Below are 19,764 nucleotides of genomic sequence, written 5' to 3' on the forward strand. Positions count from 1 at the left end.
TCAGCATGTTATATGAACTCATTTCATCCCACAGAAAAAAAAGAAAAAAGAAAAAGAGAAAATAATAAAAGAAAGAAACTTGATTATCATCAGGACTCAACTACTTTTACAATATATACACAGCAAAAGCAGCTCAACACCAACACCACCACCTCTACAACAATTCTGTAGTTCCTATGAAAAACAAATGTCACCATTATTGTAAAAAGAATTTCTACCTGCAGTGCAGAATGTACAACTTAGCATAGTCTCAGAGCAAGAGTGTCACCAAAATCTCCAGCAGCTAAGAAGACAATTCTTCCATCTCCAAAAACTAACTTCACACGTTGCTCGTAGCAATCAAACGGGGTGGGTATCGCACTGAGCTAGTCAAGGCTGCATTGATCCGACTAAAAACTACGTTTAATGGGACACAAGCTATAGAAGGGCCCTTGAGCTTGTCTGGGACTCGTTTCTTCTCTTCCCTACTTAGTCTGTGAGAACCTGTAAGTGAGGATAGCTTCCTGATCTTCTTGGACAAAATTGAGTTCCTCTTTGATCTTGGAGGTTTTGCTGGTAAACTGTATGCTGACCGATGCTTACTGTGCGGTCGTCTGTGTGGCCGTTGCTGATAAACAGTGCCAACATGTTTTTCGTCGTCCAACTCGGAACTGCTGCTACGACATTCAGAGACAACAAATAGATTGTTGCAAAAGCCATCGTCTAATGCCTCGACTGTGATAGGATGACCTATGATTGGTTGCCCATTTAACTTGCTCACCAGCGAGATATACGGGACACGCTGAGGTTGGTAGCTGGACTTCACCTTGACAGTGACGTCGTACAAGGCGGAACCAGCAATATGGTGTCTAAGAGAGAAGTCAGAGGAGTCGTACTTTGGATTGACTGTGAAGCGAGACTGACGATAAGGGAGTAACCTCTGGGGAACCAGCAACTCTGGTGTTGGTCCTCTTCCACGAGATTCTTTTGGAGGAGCGTTCCAGCTCCAACCACGAAATTCTTCGACCTGAGTTTCTGTAATTGGTCTTGACTTGACATGATGGCCTCCACCATCTGAAACTAGGGACCGATTGACATCGTTAGAGGCGACATATGTTTCTGCGTCGTCATCAACATCCACTTTCCTCGACCGAGAATTTCTCTTCCCCTTTAACTGCCACTCGGTAGTGCTTTTCTCTATCCTCTGGCTGATATGATGGATGTTTGCTGTAGCTGAACCAGTAGAGCCTGACTCATTGTGCTCCTCATTTCCCGGAGATATGGTTTCAACATGACTACTTTGGCTGGATTGGGCTCTGGCACCAGCTGTTCCCCTCTGTGATGCATCAGGAACAACCTGAGGCATGCCTGTAGAAGTGAAAATTCCACATATAAGCATGTTAGATCACTATATAGAAATGCTCCATCTATATGCAAGCTACATGGTGAAGAATACATTATTAGTGTTAAGAAATGACTGAGCAGGCTGACCAAGATTATATGTGTGTTCAGGGAACTTATCCAGCCATCATGGAGACATTTGACTTGTGGGCTTATTACTAGCTCAGAAAATAGTTTAAAACATGCACTCTGGAGGGAATTTCTAGAGAAGCTTTAATACAGAAAACCAGAATGAAATGAGTAGCATAAATACAACCAAAAGCACAGGTTAATATATACCTGCTGAGTGCTTTTCTTCGGCAACAAGAGGCACATCAAACAACTTTTGCATAGACTCATTATCAGGAATACCCATACTAGAAACTTCAGCGTCCTTCTGTTTGCATTTTAAGGAAGCATCGGTACAGTGCTTAGATGCATCCAACAATGTTTCATTCTCGCATGAAACTCCATTACTATCTGAGTTGTTATTGATTACAACTGAGTTGTTATTCTTTGATTCGCTAGACTCCAATCCAGAAAACTTGCTGTCTGATGCTACTGGTACAGAGGATCCAGTTGGGCTGGGAAATTGTTCAGAAACAACAGGAACAGACACCATAGTAGTACTCTCCAAAACCTTTGTCAAAGTACGGCGGCGGTTCTTCCTTTTCAAAAATTCATGAACATGAGCGACCTGAGATCTTTTCCTTTTCGGTGATGATGCTACACCCATTCCCAGGTCCTCAAGTCCCCTCATGCGCTTTACTCCAATCCCATCGTCCTCTGAATCATTTGGAGTTCTCCGATGTTTGGATTCTTCCTTGGCTGAATTCACATGATCTGGTTCCTCAAATGATACTCCAGACTGTGAAAGTTCCTGGGCTGAATCTGAATCGTCTTCAGAGCTATTCAAATCGTCGTCAACATCTTCACTTTCTTCACTTGGATGGCATGTAGAAGGGGAGTCGGCAGCATGATGATGCTCGCCATCTTGTGTCTCTGGTGTAGCAGAGAAGTCCTGATGATCTCTCCCAAATCGAGCACTTTCAAGCTCAAGCGCATGAAGAATGGCATCTTCTCTTCGAGCATATTTCGCTGCCTTCTTAGAGAGATGAGACGCAGATGCCTTGGCTTTCTCAATGCAATCGTCATACTCCCCACAGTGAAAAGCTTTCACTCTTTTTGATTTCTCCAGATTATACCAGTCCCTAAAAGAACATTCATGGAACTTCATTCAAATCACAGTTAAGCATGAAAGTATGCAAAGAACAAGACCAAGACCAAGGAAATAAACATGTCAACTTCTAGTTCAGAAGGTCAGGTAAACAATCATTCCAATATTTCCTTTATGACTTACGTAGACTTAGAACATTTTTTCCATCTTTGAGAGAGAAATAACAGGTATTTTCTCAGACTCTCATGTTTTAGGTACTTAACCATGGCCAAACAATGATGAGACACATAGTTAAAGTAGAAGTATATTTCCTCTCTAGGGGTGAGTTATCAGCGTAGTTGAACTGAAAATTCAATATGGTCACAACCCAAACAGGGTAGGAACTGATTTTTTAGTGGTTTATTTCAGAAATGTGTTAGCAAATCTTCGGAGAAGGACAATTCATACAAATAGATCAGCCCCATCACTAGAAAACCTTATTCCATATCACAAGTCTCGTGAATGCACAACTAAACTCACCGTATAAGACAAAATTTGCCTACTATAACAAAAACTTGCATTGCACACCATTGGCATCATTCGGCTTCTAATTTAGCCATTTTTATCTCATTTTTGCTACTTTCCTGCAGTATAACTTCAACAGCTATATCTTGGTCAGCCTTTAATTTTAATACGCCAAAAAGCAAGGACTGATGGGTACAAACGGCAAGCTATGGTTTTGTCTTATAAATTTGTTTGTTGTTATTATCGTCTTAAACGGTTATTTTTCATGCCTTTTAATTATGTGAGAGACACAAACCTAACCAACTTTCAATCAAACTCCATTTTCAAGTAACAAGGATCCCTTTCAAACTCAATGCTTGCAGAACAACTAAAGAGCTGAACTTGCACCACGCACGTAATCCACCATGCTCAAGCAACACAAGCAAATCATAGCTGAAACACCCTCTTATTTAACGTGAGTAAATACATAATCTGATATATTAATAAATAAGTAATCAAACTCGATGTGGCAACTGAGTCAAGAATTCAAATAGACATAACTGGTTTTCCTTTTAGAATTTAAACACAATGCTTTACTCTCTGCTCATAATCATCACAAAAAAAGCATCTTGCAATGGCAGGTTAATTGTGTAGCTGATCAAATGAAGATTCTAATTCTTAACAGAAACAATGATCAACACGAAGTCAGATCAAAATAAATGGTCTACACACTGAAATGACAATTGTCACACACTGAAACACCAGTCCACCCTCAAGAACAGAAGGAATAAAGTAAAATGAGATGTTCATAATTTCGTTAACAATCATAACCTCTTTTCTCAACATGGATAATCTCGAAGACATATAAAATAGCTCTCTCCTAGTACGTTTCAAATATCATGACACCCAAGTACTAATTGTATGGTTTGAAGAAAGAAGTTGCAACATTTCTATGCTGTAGGAACATTCCAATAAGAAATAATTAAAATGAGTAAAAACAGTGGTACTTACACACTTGCATCCTCTCTACCAAGAAGCTTTACAGGGGTCCCGGCTCTCGGCGTAGGCACACAACCCTCGGGCAATTCATCCGGGCCAAGAATCTTTCCGGGCCACCAACATCCGTTTCTTCGGCGGACCCAAACCAAACCCCCCACAGAAGCATCAATGGTCTTCTTGGGGTCTTCACCAGAGCTCCCCATTTACAGGCCAAGTCAAAAAGGCAACTTTACTTCAAAATCAAACAAGAAAAAAATGAAAACTGAAAACGTAAAGCCAAGAAAATTTCTCCAATAATTTATTTTAAGTCGGGAGCTCTCAAGAAAAATCTGGAATCCTCCTGCAGCAGCATGCACATTTCTTAAATACCTAAAGGAACCAGGAAAAACACAGAGCTAATAATCAGAGAAATTTATACAAACATCCAACTACAGAAGCCAAAAAAATTCAAAATCATAAGAACCACAAAAGGAAAAAAAAATAAAGATTATGAAACCCAAAAAAGAAAATGAAAAACAAATCCGGAAGGCAGGGTTTATCAGGGGGAGGAAGAGAGATATAGATCTGGTAAAAGAATCTCCTCAAAGGGACTTCTTTCTCAGTTGTTTTTCTTTATTTTCAAGAGAACTTTTAACCCGTTAATTGAGTCTTTACAGATGTTTCTTTGGCATTCTGAGGGAAAGTTCTCACCTTTGCTATGGTACCTTTAAGAACAGTGGGTTTATCACCAAACGGTTAGCTTTTGGATTCAGAGAGTACAAGAAATGGGAGAGTAGTAGTTCATGAGTTTATGTATTTTATCTGCTGGCGTGCTGTGTGTTCTGCGTGAGTGGACGATGAAACAAGAAGTAGAGGGTGTGTTACTGCAGAGAAAATGGGATTCCACATACCTTTTCGGTATCTTTATGCCAACACAGAGAAGCCCTCAGAAAGAGAAACGTAAGGGACAGAGAGAGAGGGAGAGATTTGAGATTTACTTGACAATACCATGACTATTATGTTACACTATCTTATTTATTTCTGATGGAAAACAAACGAAAAATTGAAAAAAAGGAAGGTGCTGTGATTAGGCACGACAGGCAGTATATTACTATTTCTAGACCTGCCCCACATACACTGCTTGTGGGCCCCGGAGATTACACCATGTGGCTGCTTCACAAGCCCAGATAAGATTTTTGCTTCAAGACTCTTCTGTCACTGCTGTGATTAGGTTACACTGATGTTAGATATTAGGAGAATAAATAATCAGCGCTCCCGTCCTCTCCTCTACAGATACTCCCATTTTTTCTTTCGAAATTTGAGTTTGAGGGGTTTATTTCTTTCTGCAAAATCACCTTCAGAAAAGAGAGAGATGAAAAACCATCGACCAAACCATTCGACAAACACGACTGGCCGTTGGTCAAAATTCAATCTTTTTCAGTTCTTGATTGTAAAGATTGCATCTTTATCGCTGTCAAAATATTGACTCATTCCATTCTTTTCTTCACATTTTTGATGAATTGTTGACTACTATCGTTGTATTTTTTTAATCTATCAAATGTTCCAAAATTTGGTGTGTTATTGTATGTGTTGTTGACTCTTTTGAATGTAAGCGATCATAATTAACAGGATGAAAATATGCTTTATATTCCGGTGGCTAGAACTTTGTCAAAGTATGTTGGTTGGTATATCACATGTATCGATTTGCAATGGCAAGTGATTTCTTAAAAATTTTAGAGGCCCACAAGATATTATACGATGTTTGGTTGGGAATTTGCTTGGACTTTCTTTTTTCAGAATTTTGGGGAATTTCTTTAGGTATGGCAATATGGAAGTTGTGTTATGAATATTGAGATGCAATTTTGGGTAGGCTGAACTAAGAAAGAAAAGTTTAATCCTCTGCGTGGATCAATCATTCTTTGGGAGCTTGATTTGTGTTGGAGCATAGGATTGGAGTACAGGAAGAACAATATTTTTGTTAAGAAAACTTGTATTTGAAAAGAATGCTTCTGATTTTAGTTTCCCGGATTATCTTTCTAATATGACAATGAAGATAATGCAAATTGTGAAGAGCTGGATTTAAAAGATTTCTAAAACCTCAAGCTTTCTTCATGAGATTTTTGCCTTGATATTGATGCCTGAGCGGTTTTACTAGGTAATGATTCTATATATTAATAACCATATTCATCCTTATTTTTTTCAATGGTCTCCAGTTACTTATCAATACGAGTGTTGGTGTAATTATCCCTTACAAATATGTAGGATATTAGTCAAAACACGGATCTGTTCTATCCCGTGCAGAAAGATTCAGCAGTTGGATGAAGGTTCTGATTTTAGTGTGATGATGGATCTAGCTCCCTTTGGAGTGCATTCAACAGTCATATAAAGATGGTAAGCATACATTCTATTTTCCCTTCTCAGTCGAAGCTGAGGTGTGAGGAAGAATATATGCTTGAGCACTATCTGGCTGAAAAACCATACTCAGATACTCTTTCTTCAAGCAATAGTGGTTAAATAGATGGGAATGAAATGCTTATTTTGTGCCTTTACTTCAAATCAGTTAATGATACAGGTCTTTGATTCTTGGCAAACATCAAAAGGATGTATCTACTGTTTTTGGGAGATTACATTAGTTATGGGACAATTCGTTCTTACATTCCTCGAAACATTGTTGCTATTAAGATGTAGTGACTTGAAGCATCTGTGTCATACATGGTCCTCAGGAAGCAGAGTAAAAGTTAAGTAGAAGTTTTAGTTTCCTGAATGAGGAGTGCAGAACATTGAAAGCTATATAACTTCAAGGAAATTTATGGTGGTCGAGTAGACGTAGTCATCAACATAACTATTACTTATATGGTGAAATGTAATGTACGCAGGTATGGTACAGGGAGTCTTGAACACAAATTTTAGATAACTTGTATGATGAAACGTATTTTGGCTCTTGCGATGTGAAAACCAATGGCATCCAGGTACCATCCAGCCCTCCCTTTGAAGCCCACAATTTGCCCTCCTTCCATTGGGAAAGAGAAGGGGACACCTTCTTCAACTCCAAATGGCCCAAAGGTTCTCCGGTTGCTCTTAAACGTGAGGGATCGTATAACTGGGCTGCCACCACAAACCACTGGGGAGCAGTGGCCTGTCACAGTGGTCAAGAACTCCTCTGGAAACTTCAGCTTGATCTGCGGATCCCATATACGTAAGTGCATAGATATGTGCCCCAAAGCTGACGATCTTGGATGCAAATGACATCAAACTTTTCCTGTGGCATAATTACTGTATATACTTCTTCCCGTTTTGGGATTATAAGAATCTTCCCTTCGAATTTGTATCTTTTGTATACTTGCTTTATTATGTTTGAATAGATGGTAAATGTTTAGAACTTTAATGGGATGTTAATATTTTATTTCTACAAACACAATTGTGATTTAGTTACACTTACACTGACTTTCAGATAGGTCATTGTAATTAATCCTTCAATAAGTTAAACGTGTTCAACAAACTAGCAAAACCATTCTGAGTACCATATTCTTGCAAGCGTATGAGTTGCTCAATTGTAATCTTATATAGTGGAAAGAAAACAGATACCTGTGCAGTTGTGTTACCCCCGACACCTCCATGTTTCTCTCCTGAAACTGGCACACCGTTTTTATCATAAACTACACGTATTGAGTCGATGCAACGAGCATAGACGAGTGTGATTTCCCTCACACCACTGTAACTCCCATCATCCCAAGCAGTCCCTCCATTACCACCCCATGGCCCAACAACTATTGCCTTCTTTTCACCTGGATGATCATTCTCCCCATCCTAGGAAGATCACACCAGAAAGTTATGTAAGATTAACATTAGATGCCCAAAAGTCTATAATCCAGTAACTGCGCAAGGCTTTCCACCCCCCACCCCCCTCCTCCCTTCTAATCATCTTGCGCTGGATATAAGATGTTCATAATGAAATAATTTGATACATAAATGAAAATTGCGTACCATGTTAACCAGCTGCAAGGAAGGAATAGCAAATATGCAGAATACTGACCACAACAGTACAGAGTATGTGCGTGCGTGTTAGCTGCAATAAGGAAAAGTGAGTTAAATATGGAAGAAGAGAGCTATTACCTTGTGCACTAGTATCTGATTCCATTAGTAGCAATATCCAGGAAGAAAAGTATTCTTTTGCCATTATAGTGCAGATTGTGGTTCAAGTTCCATCATAATGCTTTGAATCTTGTGCTCAAGTGATCTGATGAGCATCTGTTCTGCTACACAGGTGTCAAACTAGGATGAGGTTCTTTACTTTAGTAAGATTACAGTTGCATCCATTCAACCACCAACGCTGGCGTTTGGACTTTGGATTCGTATGAAGAGCTTTAGACAAGAGTTAGAAATTTTAAAAAGAAAAAAAGGGTAGATTACAGGTACATCCTCTAAAATTTGACATAATAACAAATACTTTCATATCATTTAAAAAATTATAAATACCCTCTCAAATGAAATATAATTATGTAGCCCCTAGATAATATTGTGAAAAGTACTATTTCACCCTTATTGGATTTTTATTCTTTTTTTTTTTTAAAAAAAAGCATTTTAAAAAATATAAAAAATTGAGTATGGCTGAAATAAATAATCTATAAAGTATTAGTTCATAAAAAAATTCCAAAATTTTTTATAGAATATATAAATTATAACTTATTATCTAAATGGGTATTACGGGTAGTACACTACAAAAAATTGAATAAAAATCTAAAAAAATAACTTCGTTCTTGGACGGACATTGAAGTCAGAGGTATTTATGGTTTGGCATACAACAAAAAGTATATATAATTATATCAAAATTCAAGAAAAATAATTATTATTTACCCAAATAAAAAAACTCAAAATATTAATTACAACAAAAATATAAGTTCTATCAACTTATTGTTCCTTTGAAGTATCTTTTAGCACCATATTTAGCCTATGCTTTGCAAGATCACAAAAAGTTACCCAATTAAAAAGCTAACAAGTGAAGGTGGACTTAAGTATTAACTATTAAAACTTGAATGCAATTGTAATCAACCATTTTGCCACTTGTCTTGTATACTTTTATGTATGACACAACTGATGGTTGACATGGCCCGATATTGTATAAGAAATAACACAGTTCTTCACAAGTATCCCAATACCCATCTTTAAAATTTCGAACACTGGACAAGTTCCCACATCATAGAATTTAGTTTACAGTACAAGCCATCCTCATTTCACTACTGGAACACATAATATACACAAGTTTGGTTAATCAGGCTTGTGTTATATGAAAACCAATGGCATCCACATATAAGCCACACCTTCCTCTGAAACCCACAATCATCCCTCCTTCCATTGGAAAACAAAATGGGGTTTCAGATTCTACTCCAAAGGGCCCGTACGTTCTCCAGTTGCTCCTAAACTTGAGCGACCTGACCATGGCATTGCCGCGGCGACCCAGAGGGGAGCAGTGGCCACTAACTTCTGTCAAGTACTCATCCGGGAACTGAAGCTTGACCTGGGATCCAATGCATGGCGAATAAGAATGAACTGCAGTCATCCTACTATAAAAATGGTAATTTTAACGTAGAAATTCTCGAGAAGCCAATACTTGCAGACGAATGACTGATGAACGAGGTTCACTGGATCTCGATCTCGAATTGCTAGAGGCAGTTGCCATATTTACTGGGACAACTAGGCTTGCCGCAGAAAGCAAATAATTGTCACAATAAATTTATGAGATAAAGTTTAAGCATATTTATTGAAGAAGAAAAAAGAAAGGAAACTCAATTTTGTAAAAATTACACTGCATTGCCGACATTCAAGTTTTCCATTATAGATTTCCCCTTGAAGATCCAATGAGAAAGGGGGAAGCTATAATGCAAACCACATTTGTAGGGGGTGTTGATGTACCTTTCAAATCCAGGACCTTTTCTGTAATATGCTCAATCCTCGAAGGACTTTATCCTAAACTTATTTATTTATAGCAGGGCAAGGACCAAATTATGATATAAGCTCAATGCGCCTCCCTCTGAGTGCAACAGAAATAGCCAACCTGTTGTCCAGCGTCGTGCTCGTTAGCGGCTTAGTCATGTCCAAACAAGAAGTTGAAATTCCCAAGTTTAATACCCAGCTATATCAATGTTTTTCCTACTGTTTTTTTTTTTTTTTCTTGATTACTTTTTGTGATGCTATGCACAAGATGAAAGAAAGGATTACCTCAGCATTAGTATGACCCCCAGGACCTCCATGCTTCTCGGACAAAACAGGCATACCATTCTTATCGTATAGTACGCGTATTGAGTCAATACAGAGAACATATATGAGGATAATTTCCCTCACCCTGCTGTAATTCCCATCATCCCAATATCTCCCTCCAGGACCTCCCCATGGTCCGAGAAATATTGCCTTCTTTTTCTCACTTGTCTGATTCTTCTCTCTTTCCTACAAATCAGACATTCATATAGCGTAAAAATCAAATATCCCACAATCTGCAGTTCAACAGCCAAAAGTAGCATTTAATTCAGAATTGCATACCATGTATACAGGAAGCACTAGGAGAGATGGCAATTATGCACACATGCACGAATTAATTGTGAGGTTAATATAGAAGAAATAATTGGCTTGCAATAGTATCCGGTTCCATTTATGGACCTATGGCATTTTCAATTTGGTACCAGCATTAAGAGGATTGATTCCACCGAATAATTCTTGTGCTAACATGATTAGCTAAGCATCTAATGCTGAAATGATAAAGCTTCAGTTTAATTATGTCCATTTAGCAATGCATGCAAAGTGTAACACATGTATAATGTTGAATTTCTATATGACATGCACATGCATCCTGAATACATCATCTAAGGATGGTAAATTTAGATAACACATGACATTATTGGCATACATCCAATCAGGAGGGTGGTTCTAGGACGATGATATCGGAGGTGGTGGTTATGCAACTTGTAAGATGCTACAGACTATATTTTTCTCTGTTCTTCAAGAAAATAAAACATCATAAAAAATAAAGACCAATTTGTTCACATATGTCATGCAAGAAAACTTTCCCGTTCATAGAATTCCATATTGGACGACTTAGAAAATAATAGAAAGGAAAGGTCAGCTTCGTCGTCATATCCTCATGCTAACGACTCCTTTATCTAGACCTCCATTTGAAGTCATAATATATCTTGTTTGTAGTGTTCAAGGTTAAAATTTTAACATCTGCCACGTAATGCCGCCAACATTTGTTTGAGTAGAATCTGCAGCAGTTCGGATTATCTTCTCTGTCGATTATCATTGTGCGCATAAACTGCAGTAAAGGAAAAATTATAATGAGCAAACAAAATAGAAAACAATACCATTGTGCAGAATAACTGCCATTAAGGAAACACTAACGAGTATAAAAATACCACAACAAAAGATGAATTAACAAGTATAAACTTCTGTAAAGTGCACAAACTAATCAACTTGCTTGAGTTCTAACTGTGTAGAATTTAGAGACCGACAACAATACAACATCAGTTGTTGCTAATAACTCATGCACTGAGCTATTCATCCACCAAACTGAAAGGAGCAGGCTTATTGAACCAAATAAATTGAATTAGACACATTTAATTTCCTTGTCTGAAAAATTAATGATAATAGTGAGTATCTTTAGAACGATCAAAATAGTGGCAAAGATCTCCCGTATGGGGAAAAGTGGCGTGCAATTTGAATTAAATGAGAATCCAAAACGAAATTGAGAGTGTGGATAGGTAACTTAGTTAGAAAGAGAAAAAACAAATGGAAGGCAGGTGGGGCAGAGGTCCTTATGAAGGCACTTTAGGATTTTGAATGAAGAGGGAACTGCTGGACAATCTAAAGATGATCAAAGAAAAGCATAAAGAAAATCCATTGGTCGCAACAAACCAAGACCGACAGTTTGGAGCATGCGGGGAAAAGCTTGGAATTCCATGGAGAGTCTTGCACAATGCCAATACTCGGGATCAAGCTATTTTCGTGGAAACTGTTACAATGGAGGATTCGATGCTTATTTAAATCAAATGTCACATGCATACCATTCTGTAATGAGCAGTTATGAAAAGCAGTTTAAGCACTAGATAAACCAGTCGGTGAACGAAGTTGTTGGTCTACAAAAGTTTAAAACAGAAAACTGATTAAACTAAAGCAATTGCAGTTGACTTTGTTCCAGATATTTGAACTGTGGATTTAACCAAAGATCACACTAAACAACCTTACCTTTATGAGTTCAGTGCTGGGGGATACAAGTACGATACTCCTCCCATGGCATTCCCGCAGCCAGTTATCAACAGTTTTCAGAACACTTCTTGAGGACGCAGTCAGTTCTAACTTGCAGAAATAGTTTGGCAGTACATAGTCTTCTCCCGGTTCTTCATAAATCTTCATATTCTAGAAACAGTAAGGGAAAAGAAAAAGTGAACTCATATGAAAGCTAAACAGTGAGAACAATTTTATGTGTTGAATACAGAGGGAAAATTACTGGTACCTGCTTGGAGTACACGATTAATTTGAAACCCTTAGACCGATTAAAGCTCCCAAAAAGTTTGTGATACTCAACAATTCGTTGAGCTGGTTTCATAATTGGACCAAAAGAAAACTTTGCCTCGCATAGACCCAAAACATTCATGGAAGAGAAAGGCATTCTACGGCCACTGTACTGGAAGGAGTACAGATTTGGAGCATCAATATTGGCTTCGCGTAAGTTTGCACAATTAATTAAGGATAAGCTCCTCAATTTCCCACTCAAAATTGTGAGTGTCTCCAGGCTGGTACATTCATGAAGCACCAACTTCTCAAGCAATGGGGACTTGGAAATGCAATCTTGAAATGCAGTGTCAGTCATTTTGCGGTCCTTCATCGTCAAATTCTTCAACTTTCCCGAACTTTTCAGGTCAATTTTGCACTGCTGGTGTTTTTTTGCATGATACCAAAAGGTCTCAAGGTTTGATGCCTCAATCTCAATACAACTAAGCTTGGCACACTCGTGCACCTCTAACCTCCTAAGCTTGAGAAGAGCCGAAATAGCCAGATGTAATAATCCTCTGCAGCAAACAAGCCTCAAATCCTCCAATAGTGGGCAGCTTTCTTCAAATCTCTTGATCAAATGTCCATTTAGCAGAAAGGTGTCTTTTATAGAAAGTTCTCTCAAATTAGACAGCTTTATAGCACCAAAATCACATAATAGTGACCCTGACAACTTCAAGGAAGTTATTGATGCAGAGAGAAGTACAGCTTCTGGCACAAAATACTGCTTTCCGTCCACATTGACATGAACATCTAGCTCCTTCACATTTTTGTCCACAGCAGCACATATCCAACGTCCCATACAAGCCTGCAACACACCACTCATATTATTCACATACAACCTGAACTTATCTATGCAAGGAACAGGATCAAGTCTTAATGCCAAAGACTTCTCAACATAACCCCTAAACTTCTTTTTTTGCACTTCACGGGCTTTGATTCGATTATGCTTTCCTCTTGCCCCTTCTATGCGAAACCACCTCTGATCAAAATCAAATGTCAGGTAAGAACTGAACATGCTTTTCCACTTCTTTGACAAAATACTAGTTCGCACCACATCTTTTGTAGAATGCATGAATCCATAAATATGATGGATAATGGGTTCAGGCAATTCCGATATCCGATCAACATCAACATCTCTGTCACAAACCCCATTATCCCCCCTAATCTTGCGCTTCTTCCTAACTCTATATTTATTCGACTCAACACTCAGGTGCCCTATTTTTCGCTTCCCCAGTACACCTCCATCACCAAAACCACTCCCTATTGGCTTCAACATCAAATTCTTCCTATCATTCGTCCCTCTCCTACTGCTTGACCTCTTAGTAGAATGGCCCCTCCTCACAAGGTAGCCAAGACAAATTCTCTTCCACAACATCAGTCTATCAGATCGAATTTCTGGCAAATTACACAACACAAGTTGTTTAACAAAAAATATATTAGAAGTAAAAATCATTCCAATTTTCTCACAGACCGATCAACATTACAAAAACCACCATTAAATCGAACAATCATAAAATTTGGGCAAAGAGAAAACGGAATTTGACATAAATTTTATAAAAATTAAGGATTCAGGATCAAGAATTGACTATTAAGAAAGAATCGAACAGGTAAGAAAATAACGGACCTTCTTGGAGAGAACTGCGGAAGAATAATCGGAAACGATCTATGAAGCAGCAATTTTAAGGGTTCTTGCGTTCTTCAAAGCCGTACAGTCAATGTTGTTGATTATGGGCCGGGCTTTGCTCTGTATTAAAAACCTAAATGGGCCGCTTTAACAAAAATGGACAGCTGTCAGTAATTATTGTTCCTTTTTTTTTTCCCCATATATTCCTTGTTCAATTAATATAAAGGTAATTACAGAGTGCACGTTTGAATTTTGAATAATTATAAATATTTTTTTATCTATAAAAAATATTAATATTTCTTGATTTTACTGTGATGCGTGCAATTTTAGCATGGGTTCGAAACTTTTGGATCTTGATGCTGGATCTAAACTAATTAAGTGAAAGCTCTTGAAAAAGAGAACCTGCAAAACAAAAGGTTAGCACTTTGATACTTAAGTTAATCTCAAATTTAAAAGTAGATAAAAATAAGAATAAATTATAATGAAAAACTATGATAAAAATGAGAACTTCATATGCAAGATCATGAAATTCTGGTGTGGGAAGAGTAATAAGAAGAGTTCTAAAGTCTTTTCAGTTGGGGGGTCTTTGGGGGATGCTCCTGTATTTATAGAAGAAGAGTTCTTCTATGGCGAGAGTCCGAGGAGGTGTAACTGGTAAGAGGGGCCCGAAAATCTGGTGATTTGAACCAAATTAAAAGAGGTCTTCTTTTGGGCCAAGCATGGTGATTTGAACGGGTTGTCTCTCTCTTGGACTAGTGGGCCTTTATTTGGGTTTAACACTTCTTCTTCAGCCAACTATTTTTTAGCCATACCCATCATAATGGTTTAACAAGCTCAATTCGTTAGCCTCCATAAATTTTTATTTATTTTTTACGGTGAATTGATAAAAATTCTTTGTGAGCTATAAAAATTATAATTTTATTTATTTTTTAAAATATAAAAAAAATTATGACTAACTGGATTACTTTTTTTAAAAAAACTTCATCCAGCTTGTTTGATTTTTACATTTTTTTCAATATTTTTAAAAGAAAAAATATATAGTAAGGATAAAGTTGATAAATTCATACCTTCATATATCCCGAGATTACATAATTTCATCAAACATCAAGAAATATTAATAATTTTTTAAATAATAAAAAATATTTATAATTATACCAAAACCTCGAAAAGATTATCCTTAATTTAAAGGAAATCACCAAATGTATTATTATTATTATTTATCTTTCTGTACTATTAATTAAGTGAGAGGGGCCTACAGCAACAATCATCAGTTGGCAATATATTTGTGGACTAAAATACCATTAAGTATACTTAAATTTCCAGCATTTCTTTAAAGTTATTTATATATATACATATATATATATACATGTATAGTAAATGCTAACTCATTTATCATTTTTTTAATTATTTATTTTTTTACGTTATTTAATTAAATATATAAAATTAAAATTTTAAAACACAGATATCTATCGAGTGTACTTTAATTATTACTGACTTATCATAATTTGAATGCAATCATTCTCGAATGTGCATAAATTAATATCGTTATTTTTATTTACTCAAATATATCTCATAAGTGACAATTAAAACATAGTAACTGTCAATATTTATATAATAGTATATTAAATTCTCAAATATATCTCAAAAGCCTATATATATACTTCTTAATCGAGTGTGTTGGATTGCTACCCTCAAACCAAATTGTACTTCAAACCCTAAAATCTGCAATCCTACCAAAAATTGTTATACTTTCTTTGAATCAAACCAAAATCTCATTAAATAAACACATAACAAATCTTTTGGACTGAAAAGAGATGGTAATTAGCGCAAATGTCTATCTAACTCACACAACGTACCTTTTTTTTTCTTTCTTTCTTTTTTTTTTGGGGGGGGGGGGGGGACTTTTTTTTTCTTTCTTTCTTTTTTTTTTGGGGGGGGGGGGAGGAATAGGGCAAGGAATTGAACAATTAGGGGTTTGCTAGAAAGATGTGAAATTTAATAAATTAAAGGACTAAATGTATTTTATACAAATAAATAGATCACTTAAGTTATAACTAGGTAATTATAGGACTAAGTGTTCTAAAATTATACAAATTATAGGATCAAATGTGTTTTTATAAAAGATAATGGTCCAAAAGTACACTCTTATACTTACCGGACTAGAGTAAATTTTTGAATATGTATAATGTTGTCACCAAAATAATAAGTTTCACGTATTCACAATATTTTAGAGTAATACAATCCTTTTACTTTATTTACTTTTGAAAAGACTTCTTATTAAAATGAAGGGAGCGCTCAAATCTCTCATCTCCATAATAAGATATTGGATTGAACGTTTTATTTCAAATCATATTGCATCTTCTATTGAAATATAATTAAATGACGCAATCTTCCTTCACATTACATATATATATATATATTAAATGGAATAGAAGATACCCACAAATTTGATCTCAATTACTATGCCACAACACATTAACAGGTAACGTTAACCAAAATACTATGTTGTCTGTAATTGTGTATGTTTTGATCTATAAATTTGACAACAGAATACATGCGACGCGGTTCGCGCCTATCGTTGGTGTTGAAACATTAGATCAGAGAGTATTAACATTGTTCGAAACCAAGAAAAATCAACTGAAGAAAAATCTGTTCATGTATACTAAATCAAGAAGAGTTGTTACAGTTATACAGAGCAAAGCTGCTTAAATAGAGAATAAACCTGCCCAACTGATTAACTAACAATAACTAATACGAACTAACCCAAAAACGTAAAAAGAAGAAAGAAAGAAAAAAAAACTCCAGTTGTAAAACGACTTCTACGAGACTTAAATATTGTTTGTTCCTCTTGCTGCCACGCTGTTTCCTTCTGCAGCAGCTTCTTCTTCCTCCGCCTTGCTTCTGTAACGTGCACCAGTACTGAGGGTACTAATCTTAACAAACATTATTCAGAATCCGAGAAATTTCGACGAATGTTGCAACAAATGATCCAGAGCATTGGGAGCAAACTTCCTCGCAAACAAGAAACAGAGGTTAGTGGGCTGATCATTGTACATGCATGTTCCACCATTCAAGATTGTCTTGAAAAGCTCATCCGTTATGTCCGTTTCTTCAAACGTTGCCGGGTGAGGGCCTCCCCTCGACCAATCGACCCATGTGAGTGTTCTGTTTGCCAACATATGAGGGGATTTGATGCTGAGCATGGTCGGAAAGTAGTGCTCATCGACATAGCAATCTGGTCTGCAGAACTGCTCGAATTTTGAGTAGTAAAAGGTATCTTGAATGATGTTGACTGCTAGTTCTCTGTTTATCTCGAACCATTGGGACCCTTTACGCCAGTTTGAGATGTTGATCTCAGGCCTCATTTTCGGGTTGTATCGGCCTCTACCGTAAGGGCCGGGCTCATCGAATGCACCTATGAAGCTGAAACGGGATCTTGATAGGTAGTTGTAGATGGTGGTGAAGTTTTGGAGAGGAATGCAGGCCTCTGACAGGAGGATGAACCATTCATTGGAGATATCGAGCAGCGCATTGGCAAGAAGCCGTCTCTCAGCATCGCACATGCTCATCGTTCCCCACTCAGCCACCTTCACCACAAGAATGAAGAAGATGCATTCAATGAAAAACATATCGCCAGTTTAAGTGTTCCACTACACAGGACCGCGTCTGCTAACAAAAAATGTTTCTCTTAACATGAAAACCGCGTCTTTTGAAACAGTGTGATAGACATTTGTGATTAGTAAGTAAAAGTCTACATGGAGCAAGTGCATTCTGTCCATAGTCCAGACATGGAAATCAGACAGCAAGAACATAGGAAGAAAAACCTCACCTCTCCATCTGCAACCAAACAAGATCCTAACATTCTATGACAATCAACACGACATATATTATCTAAGAACTCAGACAAAATGAACTGCTGGAAAACTATTCATCAATCAGCTAAGAATACCTGGCTCCGTATTTGCCTGCCATAAAATGCTGATGAAGGCAGAAACTTTGGCTGATACCAAGGCAGGGAATGGATATAGACAGAATATAGTTTCTCTTTCCCCTTTAGAAACTTCTCCCACAAAGGTGCCAGAGGCAAAGACCCTCTAGTCAAGAACATGAACGCAATCTTGGGAGTTCTATCAAATGGATACTTTTCGATCTTAGGCACAAATGACGCCCGCCAAAAAAGCTCCTTGTCGTTCATTTCGTGCAAAAGGCTGGATCGAGTTCTAATCCAACTCTGTACATTATCTGATTCTTGAAAGCATTGTTGGATTTTTGATTGAGTGATGGGAACATCTACTGTCTGCTCGGTGACACACCAGCTAGTATACATACTGAGAAACGAAAACGTGATGCCTACTCCCAACAAAAGCCAGAGAAGCAGTAATCTCAAGGGGAAGTGCCTGTTGGATTGGTTTACGATTCTAACAGGGGGAACTTGGCCTTCCTCCAATGAGCCAAAACTTCCCAATCTTGGCATCATTTTTAACTCAAACTTGCAGTTATTACCAAAATACAAGGAAATGGCTCTTTTCTTGCAATCTTAATCCTATTCCCAGAAGGTGAAAAAACAAAGGAAAAGGAAAAAGATCCTGAAATCCAAAGGCTCTTCAATTGTGTTTGTCAAAAAAACAATCTGCATAGGCTCATTTCACATCACTGCACATGTGTATGAGTGAAAAATCAAGATTTGTCAGTGTTTATGGGGAAAATTTCTAACTTTCCATCACATGGGCAGTTAAGAAAACGAACACAAGAAACCCTTTAAAGGTTAAAAATAAAAATCTCAACCAAGATCATCATGACGTTTGACTGTGAAGCAAATACTATATATGGGACAGAACGAATTCAGAGCCAAGAATCTGCAGGCGGTTTTCTTGGGGCAACATCAGATGCCATGAGAGGAAGAAGAAAAAAAGGGGAGAAGGAAGAAAGGATCGAGCTTTATAATGGGAAGAACTGAGATGTTAAATCTGTCATCATGTGGTCGTGAAATAAATGGGAAACAAAAGGAAATTTATGATTCATCAAAGAAATCAAATACGTCTGGATTTGGGCAATGAAACCGATTCCTGGCTTCCCCACAACCTCTTTTGGATGCTTGAAATTTCTGTCCAAAACGTTAAAAACAGTGCTTTCTGCAAGAATGCAGCGTTCTTGGAATGTTGTATGCTAATTCCATGAAACTGAACATCGTGCAGATCTTGACCGATGTGGAGAGAGTTTCATGAGTGTACCTATGGAGTTGGAAAATAAAATGAGACAAAAATATGGTGCCCTGAATTTAGATAATCTAATTACCTCAACTGAAAAGAGTTTAAGCAATAAGTCATTAGATATACTTGTCTGAACAAATTTCTTGTTAGAAGATAGGCCGAATTGTAAATAAGATTAGCAGCGTTAATTGCCAGCTTATTGCTGCATAATTTCATTGACAGAGAATGATTAACAAGGAGGCTACGGACACACTGCACAATTTCAAAGAAAATGCAGGAATATTTGGATTAATAAATTAATTATATTTCATTTAGTAACTCTTGAACTGGCGACAGAAATAGGTTCTGAACTATGAAAATAGGATTATACATAGATTATTGTGGAAATGTAT

The 19,764-nt window shown here is 37.2% G+C and overlaps 5 protein-coding genes and 1 long non-coding RNA gene across 7 annotated transcripts; 1 reads left to right on the forward strand and 5 right to left on the reverse strand.

The window, feature by feature from the left end:
• On the reverse strand, positions 40–5,020 carry LOC105163581 (uncharacterized protein At1g51745). 2 transcript variants are annotated; one of them, XM_011082004.2, is made up of 4 exons: positions 4,909–5,020; positions 4,031–4,387; positions 1,660–2,570; positions 40–1,347 (listed from the first exon to the last, which is right to left on the reverse strand). In XM_011082004.2, the coding sequence occupies exons 2-4, from the start codon at positions 4,219–4,221 to the stop codon at positions 320–322; spliced, it is 2,130 nt and encodes a 709-aa protein (XP_011080306.1). In that variant the 5' UTR covers positions 4,222–4,387; positions 4,909–5,020; the 3' UTR covers positions 40–319. The 2 variants fall into 2 exon arrangements, with proteins under 2 accessions (XP_011080306.1, XP_011080298.1); XM_011081996.2 differs by having other exon boundaries at positions 4,709–4,971.
• LOC110011675 lies at positions 5,239–7,010 on the forward strand. The gene is made up of 3 exons (XR_002286689.1): positions 5,239–6,152; positions 6,260–6,388; positions 6,874–7,010. It is a non-coding gene; the product is annotated as an uncharacterized LOC110011675 (long non-coding RNA).
• On the reverse strand, positions 6,825–8,243 carry LOC105164596 (jacalin-related lectin 19-like). Its single transcript, XM_020692248.1, has 4 exons — positions 8,111–8,243; positions 7,982–8,025; positions 7,583–7,804; positions 6,825–7,176 (listed from the first exon to the last, which is right to left on the reverse strand). The coding sequence occupies exons 1-4, from the start codon at positions 8,172–8,174 to the stop codon at positions 6,904–6,906; spliced, it is 603 nt and encodes a 200-aa protein (XP_020547907.1). The 5' UTR covers positions 8,175–8,243; the 3' UTR covers positions 6,825–6,903.
• LOC110012159 (jacalin-related lectin 19-like) lies at positions 9,267–10,772 on the reverse strand. The gene is made up of 3 exons (XM_020694854.1): positions 10,716–10,772; positions 10,214–10,438; positions 9,267–9,512 (listed from the first exon to the last, which is right to left on the reverse strand). Exons 1-3 carry the CDS (start codon positions 10,770–10,772, stop codon positions 9,267–9,269), a joined length of 528 nt encoding a protein of 175 aa, XP_020550513.1.
• LOC105164604 (FBD-associated F-box protein At5g38590-like) lies at positions 10,420–14,262 on the reverse strand. The gene is made up of 4 exons (XM_020692244.1): positions 14,163–14,262; positions 12,498–13,933; positions 12,230–12,400; positions 10,420–11,300 (listed from the first exon to the last, which is right to left on the reverse strand). The coding sequence occupies exons 2-4, from the start codon at positions 13,911–13,913 to the stop codon at positions 11,145–11,147; spliced, it is 1,743 nt and encodes a 580-aa protein (XP_020547903.1). The 5' UTR covers positions 13,914–13,933; positions 14,163–14,262; the 3' UTR covers positions 10,420–11,144.
• LOC105164614 lies at positions 16,968–19,713 on the reverse strand. Its single transcript, XM_011083308.2, has 2 exons — positions 18,112–19,713; positions 16,968–17,749 (listed from the first exon to the last, which is right to left on the reverse strand). Exons 1-2 carry the CDS (start codon positions 18,637–18,639, stop codon positions 17,111–17,113), a joined length of 1,167 nt encoding a protein of 388 aa, XP_011081610.1. The 5' UTR covers positions 18,640–19,713; the 3' UTR covers positions 16,968–17,110.

Source organism: Sesamum indicum, linkage group LG1 (assembly GCF_000512975.1).
Source record: "Sesamum indicum cultivar Zhongzhi No. 13 linkage group LG1, S_indicum_v1.0, whole genome shotgun sequence".
Taxonomy (NCBI): Eukaryota; Viridiplantae; Streptophyta; class Magnoliopsida; order Lamiales; family Pedaliaceae; genus Sesamum; species Sesamum indicum.